General features: G+C 37.5%; 1 protein-coding gene and 1 non-coding gene across 2 annotated transcripts; both read right to left on the bottom strand.

The window, feature by feature from the left end:
- Positions 1 to 324: 324 nt before the first annotated feature.
- On the bottom strand, positions 325 to 398 carry TRNAT-AGU (transfer RNA threonine (anticodon AGU)). The gene has a single exon. It is a non-coding gene; the product is annotated as a tRNA-Thr (tRNA).
- A 1,307-nt stretch (positions 399 to 1,705) lies between these two features.
- Positions 1,706 to 16,863, bottom strand: WDR88 (WD repeat domain 88). Its single transcript, XM_074881321.1, is given in 13 exon segments — positions 1,706 to 3,310; positions 4,739 to 4,831; positions 5,219 to 5,287; positions 7,409 to 7,491; positions 8,850 to 9,034; positions 9,126 to 9,255; positions 10,170 to 10,308; positions 10,800 to 10,861; positions 12,719 to 12,747; positions 12,749 to 12,801; positions 15,989 to 16,071; positions 16,074 to 16,098; positions 16,719 to 16,863. Coding segments are annotated over 13 exon segments (1,176 nt in total). The 5' UTR covers positions 16,806 to 16,863; the 3' UTR covers positions 1,706 to 3,172.
- Positions 16,864 to 17,569: the final 706 nt, after the last annotated feature.

Below are 17,569 nucleotides of genomic sequence, written 5' to 3'. Positions count from 1 at the left end.
GAACAGGCTGCCCAGGGAGGTGGTGGAGACACCATCCCTGGATGTGTTTAAGGGTCGTTTAGATGAGATGCTGGGGGATACGGTGTAGGGGAGAACTTTGTAGAGCGGGTTGGATGGACTCGATGATCCCAACGGTTTCTCCCAACGTGAATGATTCTATGATTCTATATATATATATATATACACCCCGGATTTTTTCGTCCTAATCGCAGCGGAGCTGCGGCCCGGCGCCCCCTCCCGTCGCGGCGACATGGGCGGCCCCGTCCCGTCCGCGCCGTCGATAAAACAGCGCCCGCGGAGCAAAAGGCGAGCTCTACCCCGCGCAGGCACCGCTGGGATTCGAACCCAGGATCTCCTGTTTACTAGACAGGCGCTTTAACCAACTAAGCCACGGCGCCGGGCGATAGGCTTAGCTTGCGCGCGGCCCCAACACAGCGGCCCGGCCCCGCGCGGCCGCGCTCGCGCTGCCCCGGTGCCTCAGGCAGTGCTGCGGCCCGGCCCGGCCCGGCCCGGCTCAGCCCACGCCCGCTGCCCGCGGCGCTGCCCGCGCAGGCCGGCAGGATCGCTCAGCTCCTGCCGAGGCTCTGACAGGCGGCGGCGGCTCGCGGGGGGGGGGGGGCGGACGGCGCCTGGTGCCGCAGCTGTGAGCAGGCGGGACAAGAAGGGCAGCGAGCGCCCTGCGGGACTGGGCGGCTCGGGGCGCCACTGGGAACTGCACGCGAGCGTTAGCGTTTGTTTCGGCACAACACGTGGAGAGACCGAGGGGAAACACGTAAATGGCAGCATTTCTAAAAAAATACTTGCTTACGGTTAGGCTCCAGTCCCGCCGTAGCCCACAGCGTCTCGATTGCCCCGGGCTCACAGCAGAAGATACCACGGGAAGCTCGGACCCCGACTACACGCTGCAATCATCTATAATGATGCAAAAAATGGAACTGCAACATCACATGCACACACTGCTTATGTGCTTTATGATCTGTGCACACACTGAACACTAGGCCGCCTGACCAAACCCGCACACGTTCACACAAGCTTAATAACTAGAAAAAGTGAAGTGGGTAGTTTTCTACAGAGCTACTTAGAATTCTTAACACAGAACTGATGCCACCAGTAAAACGCCCTCCCTCAGGGCCCCGGCCCTTCACCCCGTACCTGTGCAGGGCAGAGAACGAGGGTGCGCCAGGCCAAGAAACGGACAGTGCTACCGGGCAGGAACGAGCCATGAGCGAACACGGAGCCTGGCCCACAAGCCAAGGGTAGCGGGAAGGATCAGCTCAGCAACAGGCCTGATTACAGGCCTGGAGCGTAATCAGAATCTGCAAAGCACAGAAATGGCTTTGGCAATTTAACAGGCATCTGAGGCATATTTACAACCAAATTATAGATGTTACTCTTCAAACAACCCCTACGGAAGGGCAGCCACGCTGACTTGGTCTAAAACAGTTTTACAACTTTCTCATCAAGTTAGAACAGGGACTGAGTGAATTAGTCAAACTACTGGGGGTACAAGATCCAGAAAAAATGCAGATAAATCTCCATCTTATGAATTGTCTGTAACTATCCCATTCTCCACAAAACCTATACTGCATACAAATACAAGCCTACAGCTGCAGGTGAGATCAGGTCAGGGCTGAGGACAAGCTGACTCACGTGGCACTAAGCACTAAACAGGTGATGATAATGGACAGAAAAGAGCAATAAGTAATAAAACTTACTGATTTTATTAAAGCCAGAATGCAAGAATTATTTTTTTCCTTGTTTTTCTCCATTTGTGAAATAAAAGATTCATTCAGAAGAAAATTTCCAACCTATTCACATTACTAATGCAAAATGAACCAAGCCTCTACAGAGCAACTGCTTTTTTTTCCTGTTTCAGCAGAAAAAATTGGAGCTTTGATTTTTCCAGCTGAAAAGGATAAAGAAAGAAACAAATAACACCTTCAATTCTAATATAACATTAATTCTTCTAGGACTAATCTTTTCTAACATAGAGAAATTAGATCAGTATTACTAACTACATTAAAGCCAAATTAATTCAGCTATAAACCATGCGTATTTTATGTGATCTGTTTAAAAAACAAACAAACAAACAAACATGAGGACCATAGACACAGCATTTTGTTTTAGCTCCCGTAACAAAACAGTAGTATTTAATTAAGGAGTAAAGAGGGGGAAAGAATGCTGGAAAATAATACAATTTATCACCTAATAATTCAAAGCTATAAATCTGTACAAAACATCCTATTCCCTAGAAATATTTTTCATTTAACCTTGGATTCAAGTGTAATTGTTGCTACACAATTCACATAATTTAAACAAGAGAAAAAAATCTACCTACTTAGATTTCTTTGTGTTCTACAGCTTGACTGCATTCCAGGCTGTCACATGCCCTGTCCCCCCTATTTTCCCCACTTTAAGTTCCTTTTAGAAAGACATGCTGAATAGGTTGAAAACACTATTTTTAGGACTAAGGCTTCCAAACATTTTGAAACAGTTAATCTTTTATTAATTGACATTTTCACATATACTGAATAGATATAATCCTCTCAGGGTTGCTCCTAAGAGAGGGTAGAAAAAAATACCATGTTTCTTGCTGGAGGAAGCCTTTATTATACAGAACTAATTTGTGCTGGAACATGTCAGACATGAAACACAACTTACTCTCAATGCCTGAAAGCTCCTTTACAAAACTGTTGTAAGTGGTATGGCAACAAGTTAGAAAAAAGTTCACGGTCTCATTCAAAAACCTTTTTCTGATGTCCACTGACAGCAAAGATTTTTTGCTTGCCATGGTAAAGAAGAATGGTTTATCTAAAGAATGGAAAGAAACCTCTCAATAATTTACATATCCATATATTTTCTTTAGTAAATTGAACTTGGAACGAGTATATTCATTTAAAATTGTTTAAAATTTTCCAAAGGACAAGTAATTTTATTATCTAGTACCGTGCAGCATAAATATAGTTTCTACTCCTGGGGATTTTTATTCTTTACTTGATATGTCACAGCTATTTAATGGATTAGAACAGTGTATTTTATTATTCTTCATACACAATACTATAGTAGAGCAAGGTTAGATGAAAGTCTTAGCTTTATATGTGTATTACATAAAGATGAACAGACACTCCATTTATACTTAAATGTGTTAACATCCCAGGACTGCTAGATTAATTTAAAGGTCAGGAGGAACAGAAGGTGGCAATGGCAAAATTTTTCTCACTGGAGAAGACAGACAACAGAATACACACTTGGTTATCACTTCTGAGTCACTACACTGCAGGCGTAAGAAAGGTTTTTCACATTCTTCACACTGGCGTAAATATAATAAAAATGGCATTTCAGTTAATCATCTGGGACAGATGTGCATTATTTCACTCATGAAGGTACAGCTCTGTATACACACATGTATCTTGCCTGATTTTTGGGATGCACTGAGTGCATATAGCTGTCATAAACTTGACACAGATAGTGCTGCTCAAAATTCATTCCTGTAATGGAGTTTTTTCCTGAATAAAACTGTATTTTATGTGAACTTTTGATTTATTTTTTTTTTCAAATAATACAGTATCATACTTTTTGGGTGGCTTGATGGGTATCCAGTTTTTAGCTGTTCTGTCTTGATGATAATCACTATGTGGTTTCTGGCTTTTTTTGTTTACTTTTTTTTTTTACCTGATCATTGTCTGACTAAAGGAGAAATGTAGAAAGAAAAATTTTAAAAAGAAAGGAAAACTGATACATAACAATGATTTCAGATGAAATATTAATGCACTGTAGTCAGTACAAAGAAGTTTTTCTGCTCGCTACACTCATACTCTTGAAGTTTAATCCACTTCTATCAGAGTCAGCATAACATGGATTCCCAATTCACTACTTGTGAAACTATTTACAAAAAATTTGAGACATTTTTCTAATTGTTTGGTATGCTTTAAGTATTGCTAAAATGCACCAAAAGATCCTTTCCTGTACCAATTTTAACCAAATTCTCAAACTTCTGTTAATTGATACTTTAGGAATGTACACATTTTTACTGCTGGCACATTTATAAAACTTATTTAAAAGCTTAAAAGCTGCACACTGCTTTTGAATAACTGCTATTCAACAAGAAAGTCTGATAAATATTACAGAAATAGTAAAAAAAGTTAGTCTTTTTCATGCAGTTTCACTTAATGGTTATTAACAATGAGAAAAATATATACAAGGTCTTGCAAATCCACCACCAAAACAAATTGAAGGACTGTAACAAAAAGCATGTTTCAATAGCATTAAGCTTGTCAGTGTTCTTCTTTCTTATCTTTTTATAATTCATGTTTTAGAAGTCAGAATACTTACAGTCTCAGCTTTGAAAAGACATTCCTCAGAATTCATATAAGCTGATTTATGTCCAGGAGCACATGAATATTACCTGCCTTGGTTTGGTAATACTCCTATATAAGCAGCCAATTACTCTGCAGAAGCATTAGGTATAGAAAACCAAAACATATTTCATTTTAGAAGTACACATAGGAGGCTTTGTTTTCTAAAACCAAAAATGCACTTGCATATGAAAACTGGTGTCCTTACCAAAATCAGTTTTAAAAAGAACTGTTATTACTACATCCAACTCACAAGAAACAACTTGACAATCTTTGCAATCAGTTTGTGTTTTTAGCGTAGAAATCTGACAGCTCTCCTTTAACATTCAATTTTTCTTTCTGAATAAAGTATGAGGTGTAATTAAAAAACAAAGTGATAGAACCTGAGCAATTTTTGAACCTCTTGATTTTCTACTTTCTATCACTGAAGGAATATGATCCATTTTTTCAATATTCCACAATCTCAAAGTAGAATCCTGAGAAAAAGATACAATTATTTTGATGTATTTGCATATTAGCAAAACAGTGATTTCCAAAGGGATGAAATCTCATCTCATTAGAGGAACCCTCTCAATTTGAGAGCTAAACTCTCTCACATTTAAGTATCATGTCTTTGGAAACAATCTTTATCAATCTTAAAACTGCCTGCACGTTTTTAAATAACCAAAAATAAACATACTTATCAAATTCTTTTAAAGATTTTCTCTAATTACTTCTGGTAAATACTGACTACAACTTAGCACTTTTATGAACAACTACACCATTGTTAAATTTAAGCCAAAAAAAAGCTGAAAATAACAGATGAAGTCTTCACATCCATTTGTAAGTTAGCTCCTGAAACCACATCAGGAATTAGCGATTACCTTTGAGGCTGAAAGAATCCATTTCTTGTTTTTGCTAATTGCAACATCTGTCACCCAGTCCCAATGACCCTACAGTAAAGCAAAATGTAACTATAACACATGAAAAAAACTTTATTATTTTTATTATAATAAAAAAACCTATTTGTACCATAAATCCATTTTGAAATGCAGTAAGAAAATTCTTATTTAGACTGCCTCATGTCCAGTCAAGAAAAGAAGTTGTTATGAAGTTCATCCTTTCCTACGTATACCTGAAAATGGTGACCGTTACTATCTCTGGTAACCAGACCACCAGTTGTAGCACTTAGAACAATGACAGCTACACAGTTACCATGGGTTTAAGCTCCATTTAAGCACAGGTCTTTTCTATTTTTTAAACAGTTTAATAAAGAATTGTGAAGAGAGAGTTGACTTCTAATACTTATTACCTAAAAAAATCTTGAGGCTGTTTATCATGTGGTAATGGAGGGGCAGAGCTGTGGGAACAGGCAGCAGCTTCTCCCCATTTAAGGGAAGGAAACCAATTCTGAAAGCAGGCCAAGTCAAGCAGCTGTATTGGATATCCTTGTTCTGACAACAGCAGCACAGCTGATTTGAGGTTAACAACATTGAGTTGGCATAAGAATAGAAACAGGTTAAAATCTAAAATTATTTATTCCAGCTAGGGAGGTTATTCAAACATGAATGCTATTGACAGATAAAATTCCTAGAGTTTAGGAAGGCATGGTGTCGTTTTGATAGACAAATGACACATCTGAGAAATACAATAAAAAGATGAACATATATTTTTCCAGCACAGAGTAGTCATCAAACATGCATACATAAAATGTGGTTTTTATAGCAGAATCTTTAAAACATGTTTTTAAATTTCGTTATGAGCCCAGAATATAATTATACCAAAGCACACATACTGAACTGGAATTCTCCATAGTTACAAAGACATTAGCATTTAAACAGATGCCTTCTTTTTTATGGGAAACTGAGTTAGTTACAGTGATTGTTGTGAACTGGGAAATTTGCAGTAGCTGCATTATGTAAAGCACTGATGCTGGTGGAGAATGTGTACTGTTAGGGCTCAAAAGGTTTGATCGGTACAATTCCGGTTCCAGAGGGTAGGTAAGCTTACATTTAAGGTAACAAGTGTGAGGCACAGGCTTCTGATCTCTGGTTTAACTAAGCCTTGAATAGTGTATGCAGTAAGTAAAAAAAAAAAAAAAAGTCCATTAAAATCATAACATTCATAAGATAGGAAAGTCCATAAAATTCGTAAGACAGGAAGGAACCACAGTTGCAGATCTGAACTCTGACAAAGCAAAATGCATGCACGTAACTTTATGAATTGTGTTAATCCTTTTCTTTGATCCACATGTCTGAACATTAGTTCAAGTCTTGTGCATCGTTTCCACTAAAATAAGAAACGAATGAAAGGTATCGTAATACAATATGGTATGTTTGCAAAAAATAAAGTCATGATGGCACAAAAAAACCTGGTGAGAGTTGGACCTTTTTTAAATTTTATGCAGGTATTACTTACTGCCTCAAATTTTGGGCAGTATTACCATGGATATGGAAGAAAAGAGGAGGCCTAGCTCTAAGCAGGGATAGCTAAATACTGAACAGCTACCTCATTTACAGAATTGTCCATCCTAAAAAATATTGTAAGATGGTGGACCACATCCCTGTCACTATAAGCAGTAACGTAAACTATGTAACCTAGGGACTGACCTAAGCTTGACAACCTCAACACTGGTATTTACATTTTTTTGAATGCATCCCTTTTAAATGTACTGTTTTCTGTGGACATAAGCAAGCATGTAAACATACAGATATACAGGAGTGTGATGTTTCAAAATTAATATACGCAATATGCAGGCCCTTGTTACTTGCTGGAAGAAACTCTCTCCTAAAACATAGGCATAACTCCATCTAATGTAATCCTTAAATGAGCTTGTTCATAAAAAGATAAATGTAATAGTTTATTAACAACTGACTTGACAAAGGTACTATCTTTGTAGCTAACTGTATAAGAATATACTGTTCTAGGAAATTAAATTGCACAAGTCCCGGATATATTCCTGCCTGTATCTAAAAAGGATGGGCAAGAGTATTTGTCAGATAATATACAATGCTTTTAAACTACCAATACATTTGACACCTTCTCATCAAACTAGTGACCAAGTAAGAGGTCACCTTTAAGCTTAGCTTTTTATAGCCTGCATCTGTATCCCATACAGCTATAGTTTCGTCATATCCGCCAGACACAACAAGTGATGCTGAAATATAAAATCAGAATATATTTTATCTTTGCTTTGTCATACACACTAATAAAAGAGGCTCTTTCTAACAGTGAGTCAGACTTTATAAAAAATTTTAAATAATGTGGTATTAGTCATGCCTTAACAAGATAGTAGAAGTTCATTTAGGCTACCTGTTGATAATGTTCTTAATTTTGTAAATATTAATGCATAAATTTAGCAAACAGTGGAAAAAACCATACATGACAATTCTGTTGACTTAGAAAATTAAGGAGATAACTTGTTTAAAAATTAAAACATAGAGAATACTTCCAGAATTATTAGGTCAACTGTGAATAAAACTGTGGAAAGCATACTTTCAGATTCCAATATTCACAGGCTTATCTGCATCTGCACATCTTGATGCCACAGACATCTTTTTCCCCACAGAGCTGCTATTTATTTATTTGAGTTGCCTAAGTCAAAAGGCACTGTTTGGGTATGACTGCAGATTAACCCGCTGTCAGCAGTTCAGGAGTAATTTTTACTGGAGTATTCAAATGTGAAATTGCATAAGAAAAACAGCCAATTAGATTACAAAGTACAGAAATTCATATTAGTCTGTCCCAGTGAAGAGAAGACAAGCTGTTTCAGTGCAGCAGCAGTTTGAAGTAACACCAGTTTCATGTTGTGGAGGGACTCAGAGTTGTCTATGATCTAGTGAAAATAATGGAACTAGGGTGGTGAGAAACAGCTCCCCACTACCTCCACTCAGATACAGGTAAACTGGGGAGTCTGTTTCTTCCTCCTATTCATCCAAGCATCAAGGAGACATTGAGTTCCAGGTGCCAGATTGTCTTGCTGTAAGTCATAGATATCATCTACTTTGAACATGGTAGTTTATGTGCTCCATCAGGGTAGCTGAGAACATCCATGAAGTTTTTCAGAAGTACATTACTAGCATATGTTATTTGGGCTGTGAAGTAACATTACTGTTGGGGGTACTAAGAGAGACACACACATTTTCCTAATTATTACAGATCAGTACAGTATTTACTGAACATGTTTTTTCAACTAATGTTAGGAGAATATCCACAAGTGCTAAGTTAATCTTTTAACATAGTATTGTGCTTTTACTCCATTATGATCTTTTCATTGTACCTCTGGATGGGTATATCAATTAAGCAAGTGTTCCAGTTGCCTGGTTAAGACAGAACACAGACCATCAACTTCAATTTAGTTATTTACATGGACATCATTTTCTCATAATTAAACGTGTTATCTCAGAAACAATGAATTCATTACCTACATGATTAGATTGGTCACTCATGGTTTATCTGAGATGTCCTATACATAGGCATTGAGACACGTCATGCACTAGTATTAAGATAACTCACCATCCTGGCTAAAAAGGCAGGAACTAACAGAACCCTCATGTCCTTGATCCAAGGAAACTGGTTCATGACACTGAAATTGTTCTACCTTTATATCCCATATTTTTAAGCTTTTGTCCCAGGATGCTGTGCACAAGTAATGACCATCAGAGGTAAAGCAGCAATCTGAGATAGCATTGCTGTGTCCCCTGAAACACAGACAAAAACACAGGAAGAGTGTGATAATTGTGGAAGATGCAAATGCTGTCATGGATAATTAACTATAGTATTGTTTCTTACTCATTAATTGCAATTGAGGCAGATCATGTTATCATATCCCATAGCTTTATGGTCTTATCATATGATACAGAAGTCACTCTTTGGTTATCAGGGTCAAAACAACATCTTGTGATTGTACTTTTATGATGACCTATACAAAAAACATCAAGTGAGACTATTAGTAATTTTGAATAATTACATCTGGAGCTCAGAACACAGATCTGAAAGGCAGAACTACCCATAGCATCTATGCATCAGTCTATTTCCAAACCACAGTAATTTCAAAATTGCTATTTCATTGGCTAGGACACCTCCTCACCTACCTCTCCGTGAAGAGAGGCCTCAGAGTTACTGCAGTCAGTATGAAATACGAACCTGTACCCAGGCACTCAACATAAATTCACATGCTGCCCTGTAGTAACTTATTTCTCTGCTCCATTTCTGAAAATAAGTCCAGAAGCGTGGCCCCATAATGCCAATGACAGTTAACTGCTCAGACTCTTAGGAAGCACTTAAGCAGGTAATTATACTTTAAGAATGCAAATAACTCCATTAAATTAATGTAAACAAAATATGTCTTGATAGTGTCACCTAACAGAGACAGTTCTAATAAAAGTTACATCCATTCGTTGCACTTTTTATTTTTAAATCTAAATGATTTTACCATCAGGCTCTGGTTCACAGGAGCACATTAACCAGATGCTAATTTAACATTTCTAAGACTGCTCATATCTTTTGAAGCTGATTCTGCAGGACTGGCAGACTCCCTGACCTGCAGTCCTGAGTGGAAGCCTTATGGGACTGAGGTATCACTAGTGAAATTACCTTCAAAGGGAAATTATCATTCAGAAAAGAATCACTGTTCGTCTAATTTGGGCTATTATCTCTTTTTCATAAGCCTATTCTGAAAAATATTGGGTTCAGTGTCTTACAGATAAGTTTCTTTTGCCTTTCTCAAGTAAGGATATTTGAACTGAACTGAATTAATTAATCTTCTCCAATTTCGTAAGAAATAAAAAAAATTCAAGAGCTGCATAAACAAGATGTAAAAGTCTTAAGTCTTACCTTGGATATGTGCCACAACTGCTGCACTTATTGAATCAAAAATATATATGGCATTTTCTTTGTCTGAACCAGATACCACATATCTGCCATCACAAGAAATATTACATGAAGTTACAATGCCTTCATGTTCTACTGTCCACTAAAGAGAAAATAAAAGGTTTTAGAAGCATGCTTGAGGGTTAGAGAGAATTTTACAGCAGACTTTCTGTAATCTGTAAGCAGATTCAGAAAGAAGGCTTTTGATATTACTTTGTTTAGGTAAAAGCTGAAAGATGTCATTATATCCAATTTTTCTATTTTTGCATTAGCAATAAACTTAAAATTAGACAAGGCCACCCTGTTCAAATCCTAAAATGTTAATTTGATCAATCTTAAATGTATCTTCTGAGACAGGTTGTTATCATACCCATTATCTGAAATAACTAAGACGTGTTCATTGAAAAACTTCATGAACCCAAGATGAAGCAATTATCAGTACCAGAACTAGGACTAAAAATCAAGCCCACCTACCCTAACTATATTGCATTGTGCTAACAAAGAATGCTGTGTTTTCTTATTTATCAATAACAAAGCAATAAATCTGAATTTTGCAGTTATACTTTTGCAAGATGCATTCTAAAGGATACATACAAGTATTTTTCCTGTTTCCATATCCCAAGCCTTGACAGTGTTATCATATGATGATGTTACCACTCTAAAAATGATGTTAATGAAAACAGCAATCAATGTTTTCACTTAAAAGAAGGTATTTAAAAAATAAATGACAACATTTAAATCTGACAGTGATTGACATCTTCACACCCACTAATTCAAAATAGATTTTAAAAGGCTACAGCAAAAATTATTGCATAGCTTAGTTGAAAAAAGGATTGTTTATATTTCAGAGATAAACTAATAATAAAAAAGTCACATATGCAATTTTCAGCGCAAGCACTCAATTTAATTTCATCCATTACAAGATATTTAATTATTTCTAACGTTAGAATAATTTTAAAGCCATTATGATGTCTTTTCTTTAATGAATGTGAAGTGCTCTTGTCAGTAGGGGTTTTTTTGATTTTTAGTGGTTATGTTGCTGGGTAACCCTCTACCACAAACGCTGCTCTGCACAAACAAAGTCACATTAGACAACAAAGCTATTCAATAAAGTTTAGTAAAACTGGCAAGTTTCCATTAAATAGGCGGTCAAAAATGTTCACTCACACAGTTTTGTTAAATATTCCCACATATTTATGTAATATTTATATTGAAATGTTTTTAGTAGCATTGTGGCTTTTTATTTTGATAAAGTTCATAAACTGTCACTTTTATACATTTCGCCCAAGAAAGTCAATGCATTAACAATCTAACAACTACAATTATTCTACAATTATACATATACATTCTAACAACAATTACACAATTATATTATTAAAATATTTTTATCTTCTCCGTATGTGTATACTTCCTGCAACCAACACAATCTCTGCTCCTAAACAGAAACACATAAAGCAAATGACGACATGAAGTTTATGAACTGGCAGCATTTTTAATTGAAAAGTGGTTTCTAGGGCTGGACACAATGGTATTTTACTTGCTGTTTAACAATTTTCAAAGATACACACAACTGCAATAGGCAGTGTAGCACATGTACTATTCAGTGATCAAAAACCTAATCAGTCAACTCTACAGTCTGATAAAAATTGATTTAAAGTATGACTTAAAGATAAAATATGCCAGAAATAGTACCCCTGGAGGCATTGTGTGACCTACTTAGCTGAATGTTAATGTATGCTGCAGTTGTTTTAATTATTATGTCCACAGATTGACACTGGATTAAGGTGCATTTCCTCTTTAACTGACAAGACAGGCTTAATAGAAAGGCTACAGAATATTAATAAACAATACAGATAGACAAGAACTTTTATGAAGGTATAAATCTCTGACAGATGAACCCCTGAACCTTGGCTAATTCAATGCTGTTCTCTTATACAAGTGATATATATTTATATACCCCTTTCAGAACATATAGCAAAGACAGTCTTCCAGCCCTGTATAGCTCAGAAACAGAATGAGACAAGTCCTTTGCCCTAAAAGAGCCCATAATCTATCAGACTATTCCAACATGCATTTAAGATAATAAAAAGATTCCTGTTTAATTCAGCAAACATCATATGCAAAACAGAAAATATTAAGAGCTCCTGTACAAATTGTAGGTGAGAACAAGGTGAGATTTATGGTAGTTCATGGGAATGAAGGAGTCTGGCAGTAAACACTCTGCTAGCAGAGTATGGACAGCACAAATGAAAGTGCAAGGATGAAGAGGGAAGAGTATATGGAGGAAGGGAGATGCAAACCAAAATTATAACAGCATGATTTATGAAGCACAAAAGTAAGCAAAAGAAGTTTGACTTCAATGTAGTACAAGTTAGGAAACCATAGGAAGGATTGAAAAAGTAACTTACTTGTCCTACATTTTGTAATAAGTGTTTCCACATGCACTGAAATTGAACCTTGAAATCACAAAACCCATCACTTTTTTAAAATAAATTAAGATAGAAATTGGTCACCTCTGTCATCAGGAGTCAAGTTACACTCAAATTGGGGCAGTATGTTCTTCAAAAACTTGAATAGGAAAACCTTTCTCAACAACCTTGAATAAATCCAAATGAGTTTGATTATGAAGTGCTTTGCTAAATTGTAAAAAAATACAAAGCATCACAAAAGAAAACAAAAGTTGTGATAATCAGTAAAGTTAGTCTTACTTTAGTTACTCTTACAATCTCAGACTCTCTACTCCTTTTCAAGACTGACTGAATGAGTAGTTCATCTATCACACCCAGACTTCTATTTATCTCCTTCCCATCACAATAGTTTTCACCAGAAATTTCTTGAAGAGAGTTCTCCTTAGACTCTCACATCTATGTACCTAAATTCTGGCAAGTCTTTCGTCATAAATTAATATATGGCTTTCCATTTTCATTCACATAGTTAAAACACTCTCTCAAGGCCTGCCATCCCTGTATCAATTATTGCAACACAATTTTCTTTACAAATGCAGTCTCCCCTGCTTGTACTCATGCGCAATGATCTTCCACACATTTCCCTTTACTGTCTGTATTATGTCTTTTCCTCTGTGTTTCTTCATTTATTCCTCATTCTCAGCCACAAATACAAGCCTCTTGTCTTCAAATACAAAGCTCTGTGTGATTTATCCCCAGACATCATCTCCCTTCTGCCCTACCTCTGATGCCAGCCTTTGTCACTTGGTTATTACATTTCCAAAATTTATGAGTTCCCCTTTGCTGTCCTTCATGTTTTGAAGGAGTCACCTATAAATAACTGGAAATCTCTCTCCTAATACAAAATCCCACTTAAATGTCTGGTTTGTGATTTCTGCAACAGCAATCAACAGATTGCTGAATTGCTGAGATGTTGACCCATACTGCATTATTGGTTCATTTATCATAGAATCATTTAGGTTGGAAAAGACCTTCAAGATCATTGACTCAAACCAAAAACCTAACACTGCCAAGTCCACTGCTAAACCGTGTCCCTAAGTGCCACATCTACAGTCTTTTAAATACCTCCAGGAATGGTGACTCAACCACTTCCCTGGGCAGCCTGTTCCAATGCTTGACAACCCTTTCAGTAAAGTAATTTTTCCTAATATCCAATCTAAACCTCCCTTGGCACAGCTTGAGGCTGTTACATTTCTCTGTCATCTTCTATCTACTTAGTCTGTTACACAGAGTTTTAAGTGATTTCAGGAAGGGACTACCTTTTAGTCATACACGTATAATGTTCAAAGCATAGTGCAGTCCTAACCCCTCAGTAAAGCCTTGAAGTTCTTTAGTAATACAAATAAAAATATGAATCAAGTTTTACAAATGGATCACGGTGCCTGACTGTAAACATCAAAACAAAAAAACCCAGGACTGTTGACATGCAAAGGAATTCACAGATCAAAGTATCACAGGATCAGTCATCATACCTTCATCTAGGTAAATAATCTTCTATTTCCATGATTAACCCAATTACTTCAATTAGACTTTTGTTTGCATAAGCACCAAGAGGTTTCAGAATCAGTCTGGAAGCAGGCAACATAAACTCCCTTCATTGTGTTCTTTCATTTGTCTTCACTATGAGAGTAAAACCTTGCACCTCTGACTACTGACTACTACTCCCCTTTTTAACATCAACTGTCAAGTCTCAGATCTAGAGCTGCTTCCTTACAAGGCCTTGAAGGAGCTATCCTGCTAACTTGGCAGCTCTCGGTAACAGACAAAACTGGAGTGAAAGTAAATTTATTTTTCACTTTTTCACTTATTTTCTGAACATGCATCAGTGCACTACAGGACTAACAACTGACACTAGAATCATTAGGAATGTCTCTAAGACCAAGGGAAAAAAAAAATATCAAAGTTACCATATGTTCTTCTATTTTTCTGAGTCAAAAACCTTGCAGTCACAACTGCCCTTCTAGGCTTATCTAGTCTTTGTCTGCTGTGTGCCCTATTAATCTTTGTTTTCCAAAAGATGTGTGGACTGTCAGTGAGACACTGTCTGTTCTCAAGAGGAACTTCAAATACTTTCTCAGTACACTCAATCATTTGATATCTATGCTTTCAAAGGAAAAAAAAAAAATAGAACCTCGAAGTGAAATTATCAGGGCTGGCCTAGCCCTCTGCGACCAAGTCCTCCATACTCTCCTGAATTCTAATTGCTTCCGCTGTTCCTGCAGAAGAGGAAATTAGGCCTGTCCAGACAAAATTAATCTTATCAAAATAAATGAACATAATTTCTCCTATCTACAATATTTGCTTAAGATCTCCATGTGTTTATTTAGTTTGGAACTGATCATTAAGACGGGACTTTTTTTTATTCTAGACTTCCTGATTTCTTGGATATAGCCATCCACAGCTCTTGGATAACATAATAGTGCTAACCTGAAAATTGCCTGGACTTTTTACATTTTTGGGGTTCTTGGGCTTTTTCAGTATGTCTGAAAGAAGGTTTGGATTATGGTAGGAAACTAGTACCACATTGGTAAGAAGTCAACACTTTAGATTCATTATCAAATTATTTCATCTGTATTTATATCATATTAAGGCACTACTATAACTCATTACCAATTCTTGATCAAGTCATGACTGTTTTAATATATGCCAGATCTCAATGCCTGCATTCTATTTAGCACAGCTACATTGTCATTTGTCTGCATAAAATTCAAGGGCTCACGTAACTATATGTCTCCCAGCTAATTTTTAGACTAAATTTATACTTGATCACCCAGAATCCGTACACTTCCCCACTTCAGATCTCCCCACTGCCCTGCCCAGGGTGGCTGGAGTTTTAGGGAAATTCCAGCTAACTACATAAAACTTGGAGGAGCAAGAAAATCAAGGGTGCAAATCAAGACTTAAACAAAAAGAAAAAAATCAATCATCAAGTATGAAAATACCATGGCCATGCTGATAACAACTGTGTGATCCCTAACTCCTACTTCTCCACAAACAGCCACATACAAGTCAGAAAAATAAACTTTCAGGAGAAAAAGAATAAGCTTTGTGTATGTAAGCTTTATGATTCAGTGTATGCTACACATGCTTACAAAAGTCACCCTTCAATGTCAAAAAATGCATTCAAAGTATGAAATGAGTTTTGCTATTTATCTGTAACTGCAAAAACATTTACAGTTGCTATTTTTAAACTTCAGTAAAATATCTTCAGAAGGCTCTCTGATAATTCATTCAATCTTCATGCCCGTATAACATTCCTTGTTTGATTTCAGCTTTTATGTTTGTTTTTAATTTGTTGCTGTTGCATTCATAACATACCCAGAGCTTCACTGTTCTATCATAAGAATATGAAAGGATTTTTGTGTCTTCAAAGCAAAAATGGCAGGAGCTCACAGTATCATGTGTCCTCTCAGAATTTTAGATTGGATCTGTAAAGGAACAGAGCAAAATTTAGGAATATTTGAAATTATTTTTGACAGTTTAGTCCACAAGGGGGAGTATGAAATCAAGAACCGGCAGAGAACATTAAGTTCCATTTGTCTGAGAAGAGTTCACATCCTTTCCTTGGTACTAGCTTGGTGCGGATTTACCAAATCAGGTTGAGAAAGAAAGGTGGATGGATGTGGATTTTATTTTTCTGAAAGGGAAGGAGGTTCGGTTTGGCTTCCCAATTCTTCTTCCTCTCATGAGAAGTAATATTTATCTTTTAAACCTCAGACAGTCTCTCTCAGGGCTTTCAAACACTTGTTTCCTTGCTTCTGGCCCACAAAGGGCAGCACATCAAGCTCTTAGGCCACACATTTTAGCCAAGACCATTACAAACTCTGTAAAGATACTCTGAAAAGGCTTTTCTTCAGTCACTTGGGAGTTTGTTCCTGGCAGTCCAGCATGCACGTGTGTGAACACAGCTTAACAAAAACCCAGCGGCCAGGAGCATCAGCGTGGCACAAAGTGACAGAGCTTCCCAACCCTCAGCCTCCAGCAGCCCCCGACCGCCCCCGGGCACGGAGCCCTGCCCGCCCCTGCCCTCCCTCCCTGCCCAGACTACCTGCTCCGTCAGCTCACGGTGGCCCCCGCGACCCTCAGCCGGGGAAGGCAGGGCCAGGGGGTCCCCAGGGCTGCTCCCCGCCGCCATCGCCCGCCCCGCTCCCCTCAGGCAGCGGCGGCCGGCAGCGGAAGGGGCGCGCGCACGGGGTCGGTCCTGCGGCCGCTGCGTTACGGCTCCCGGCGAAACACCTTGGAAGCGTTAACGGACAAACTCCCAGCAAACACCACACAACGCAGTTGCTGGGTTTATTGTTTTCCTGTAACAGAAACAACTTCAAGGCCAAATTTCTTATTTCTCCTTCCATCACTCAAGTTTTCTTGTTGACTTTACATTTAAAAACCGCCCAATCAGTGTGTCAACACGAGACTATTACATCTCTTTGCTTTCATCAAGAGCTGTCACAGAGCTGTGGATACCGGAAAATACATTAAATCACGCGCCAGAGAACTGCCATAGACCACAGTGAATTTCAGTTAATGCTCTTGTTCATCGTTTTAAGCAGGAATATTCTTTTAGTTTCCCTGTGCACCTGGAAAGACAAGCTCTGAGGGTCTATTTTAATAGCCTGATCATTCAAAAAGCAGCTCAGTATTATTTCATACTCTATATTAAAATAATTCTACAACATGACAATTGCTTTTTAAATGTACTGCATGAAAAAAAGAAACATGGTATAAACAGTTTTTGTTGTAACTACATAATCTACTACTAATCTTTTAATACTTTAGCCTCAATAATTTGTGTCAAAATGACAGTTTATTGGCTTAGATCTGCTATAGTAAATGCTATATACATTTGGAGATGTAAAAATAACTCCAAGTATAGCCAGATACTGCAAAACTGCAATGCGA

This window comes from Strix uralensis, chromosome 12, assembly GCF_047716275.1.
Source record: "Strix uralensis isolate ZFMK-TIS-50842 chromosome 12, bStrUra1, whole genome shotgun sequence".
Classification (NCBI taxonomy): Eukaryota; Metazoa; Chordata; class Aves; order Strigiformes; family Strigidae; genus Strix; species Strix uralensis.
This window is presented reverse-complemented; position numbering and strand designations above follow the sequence as displayed.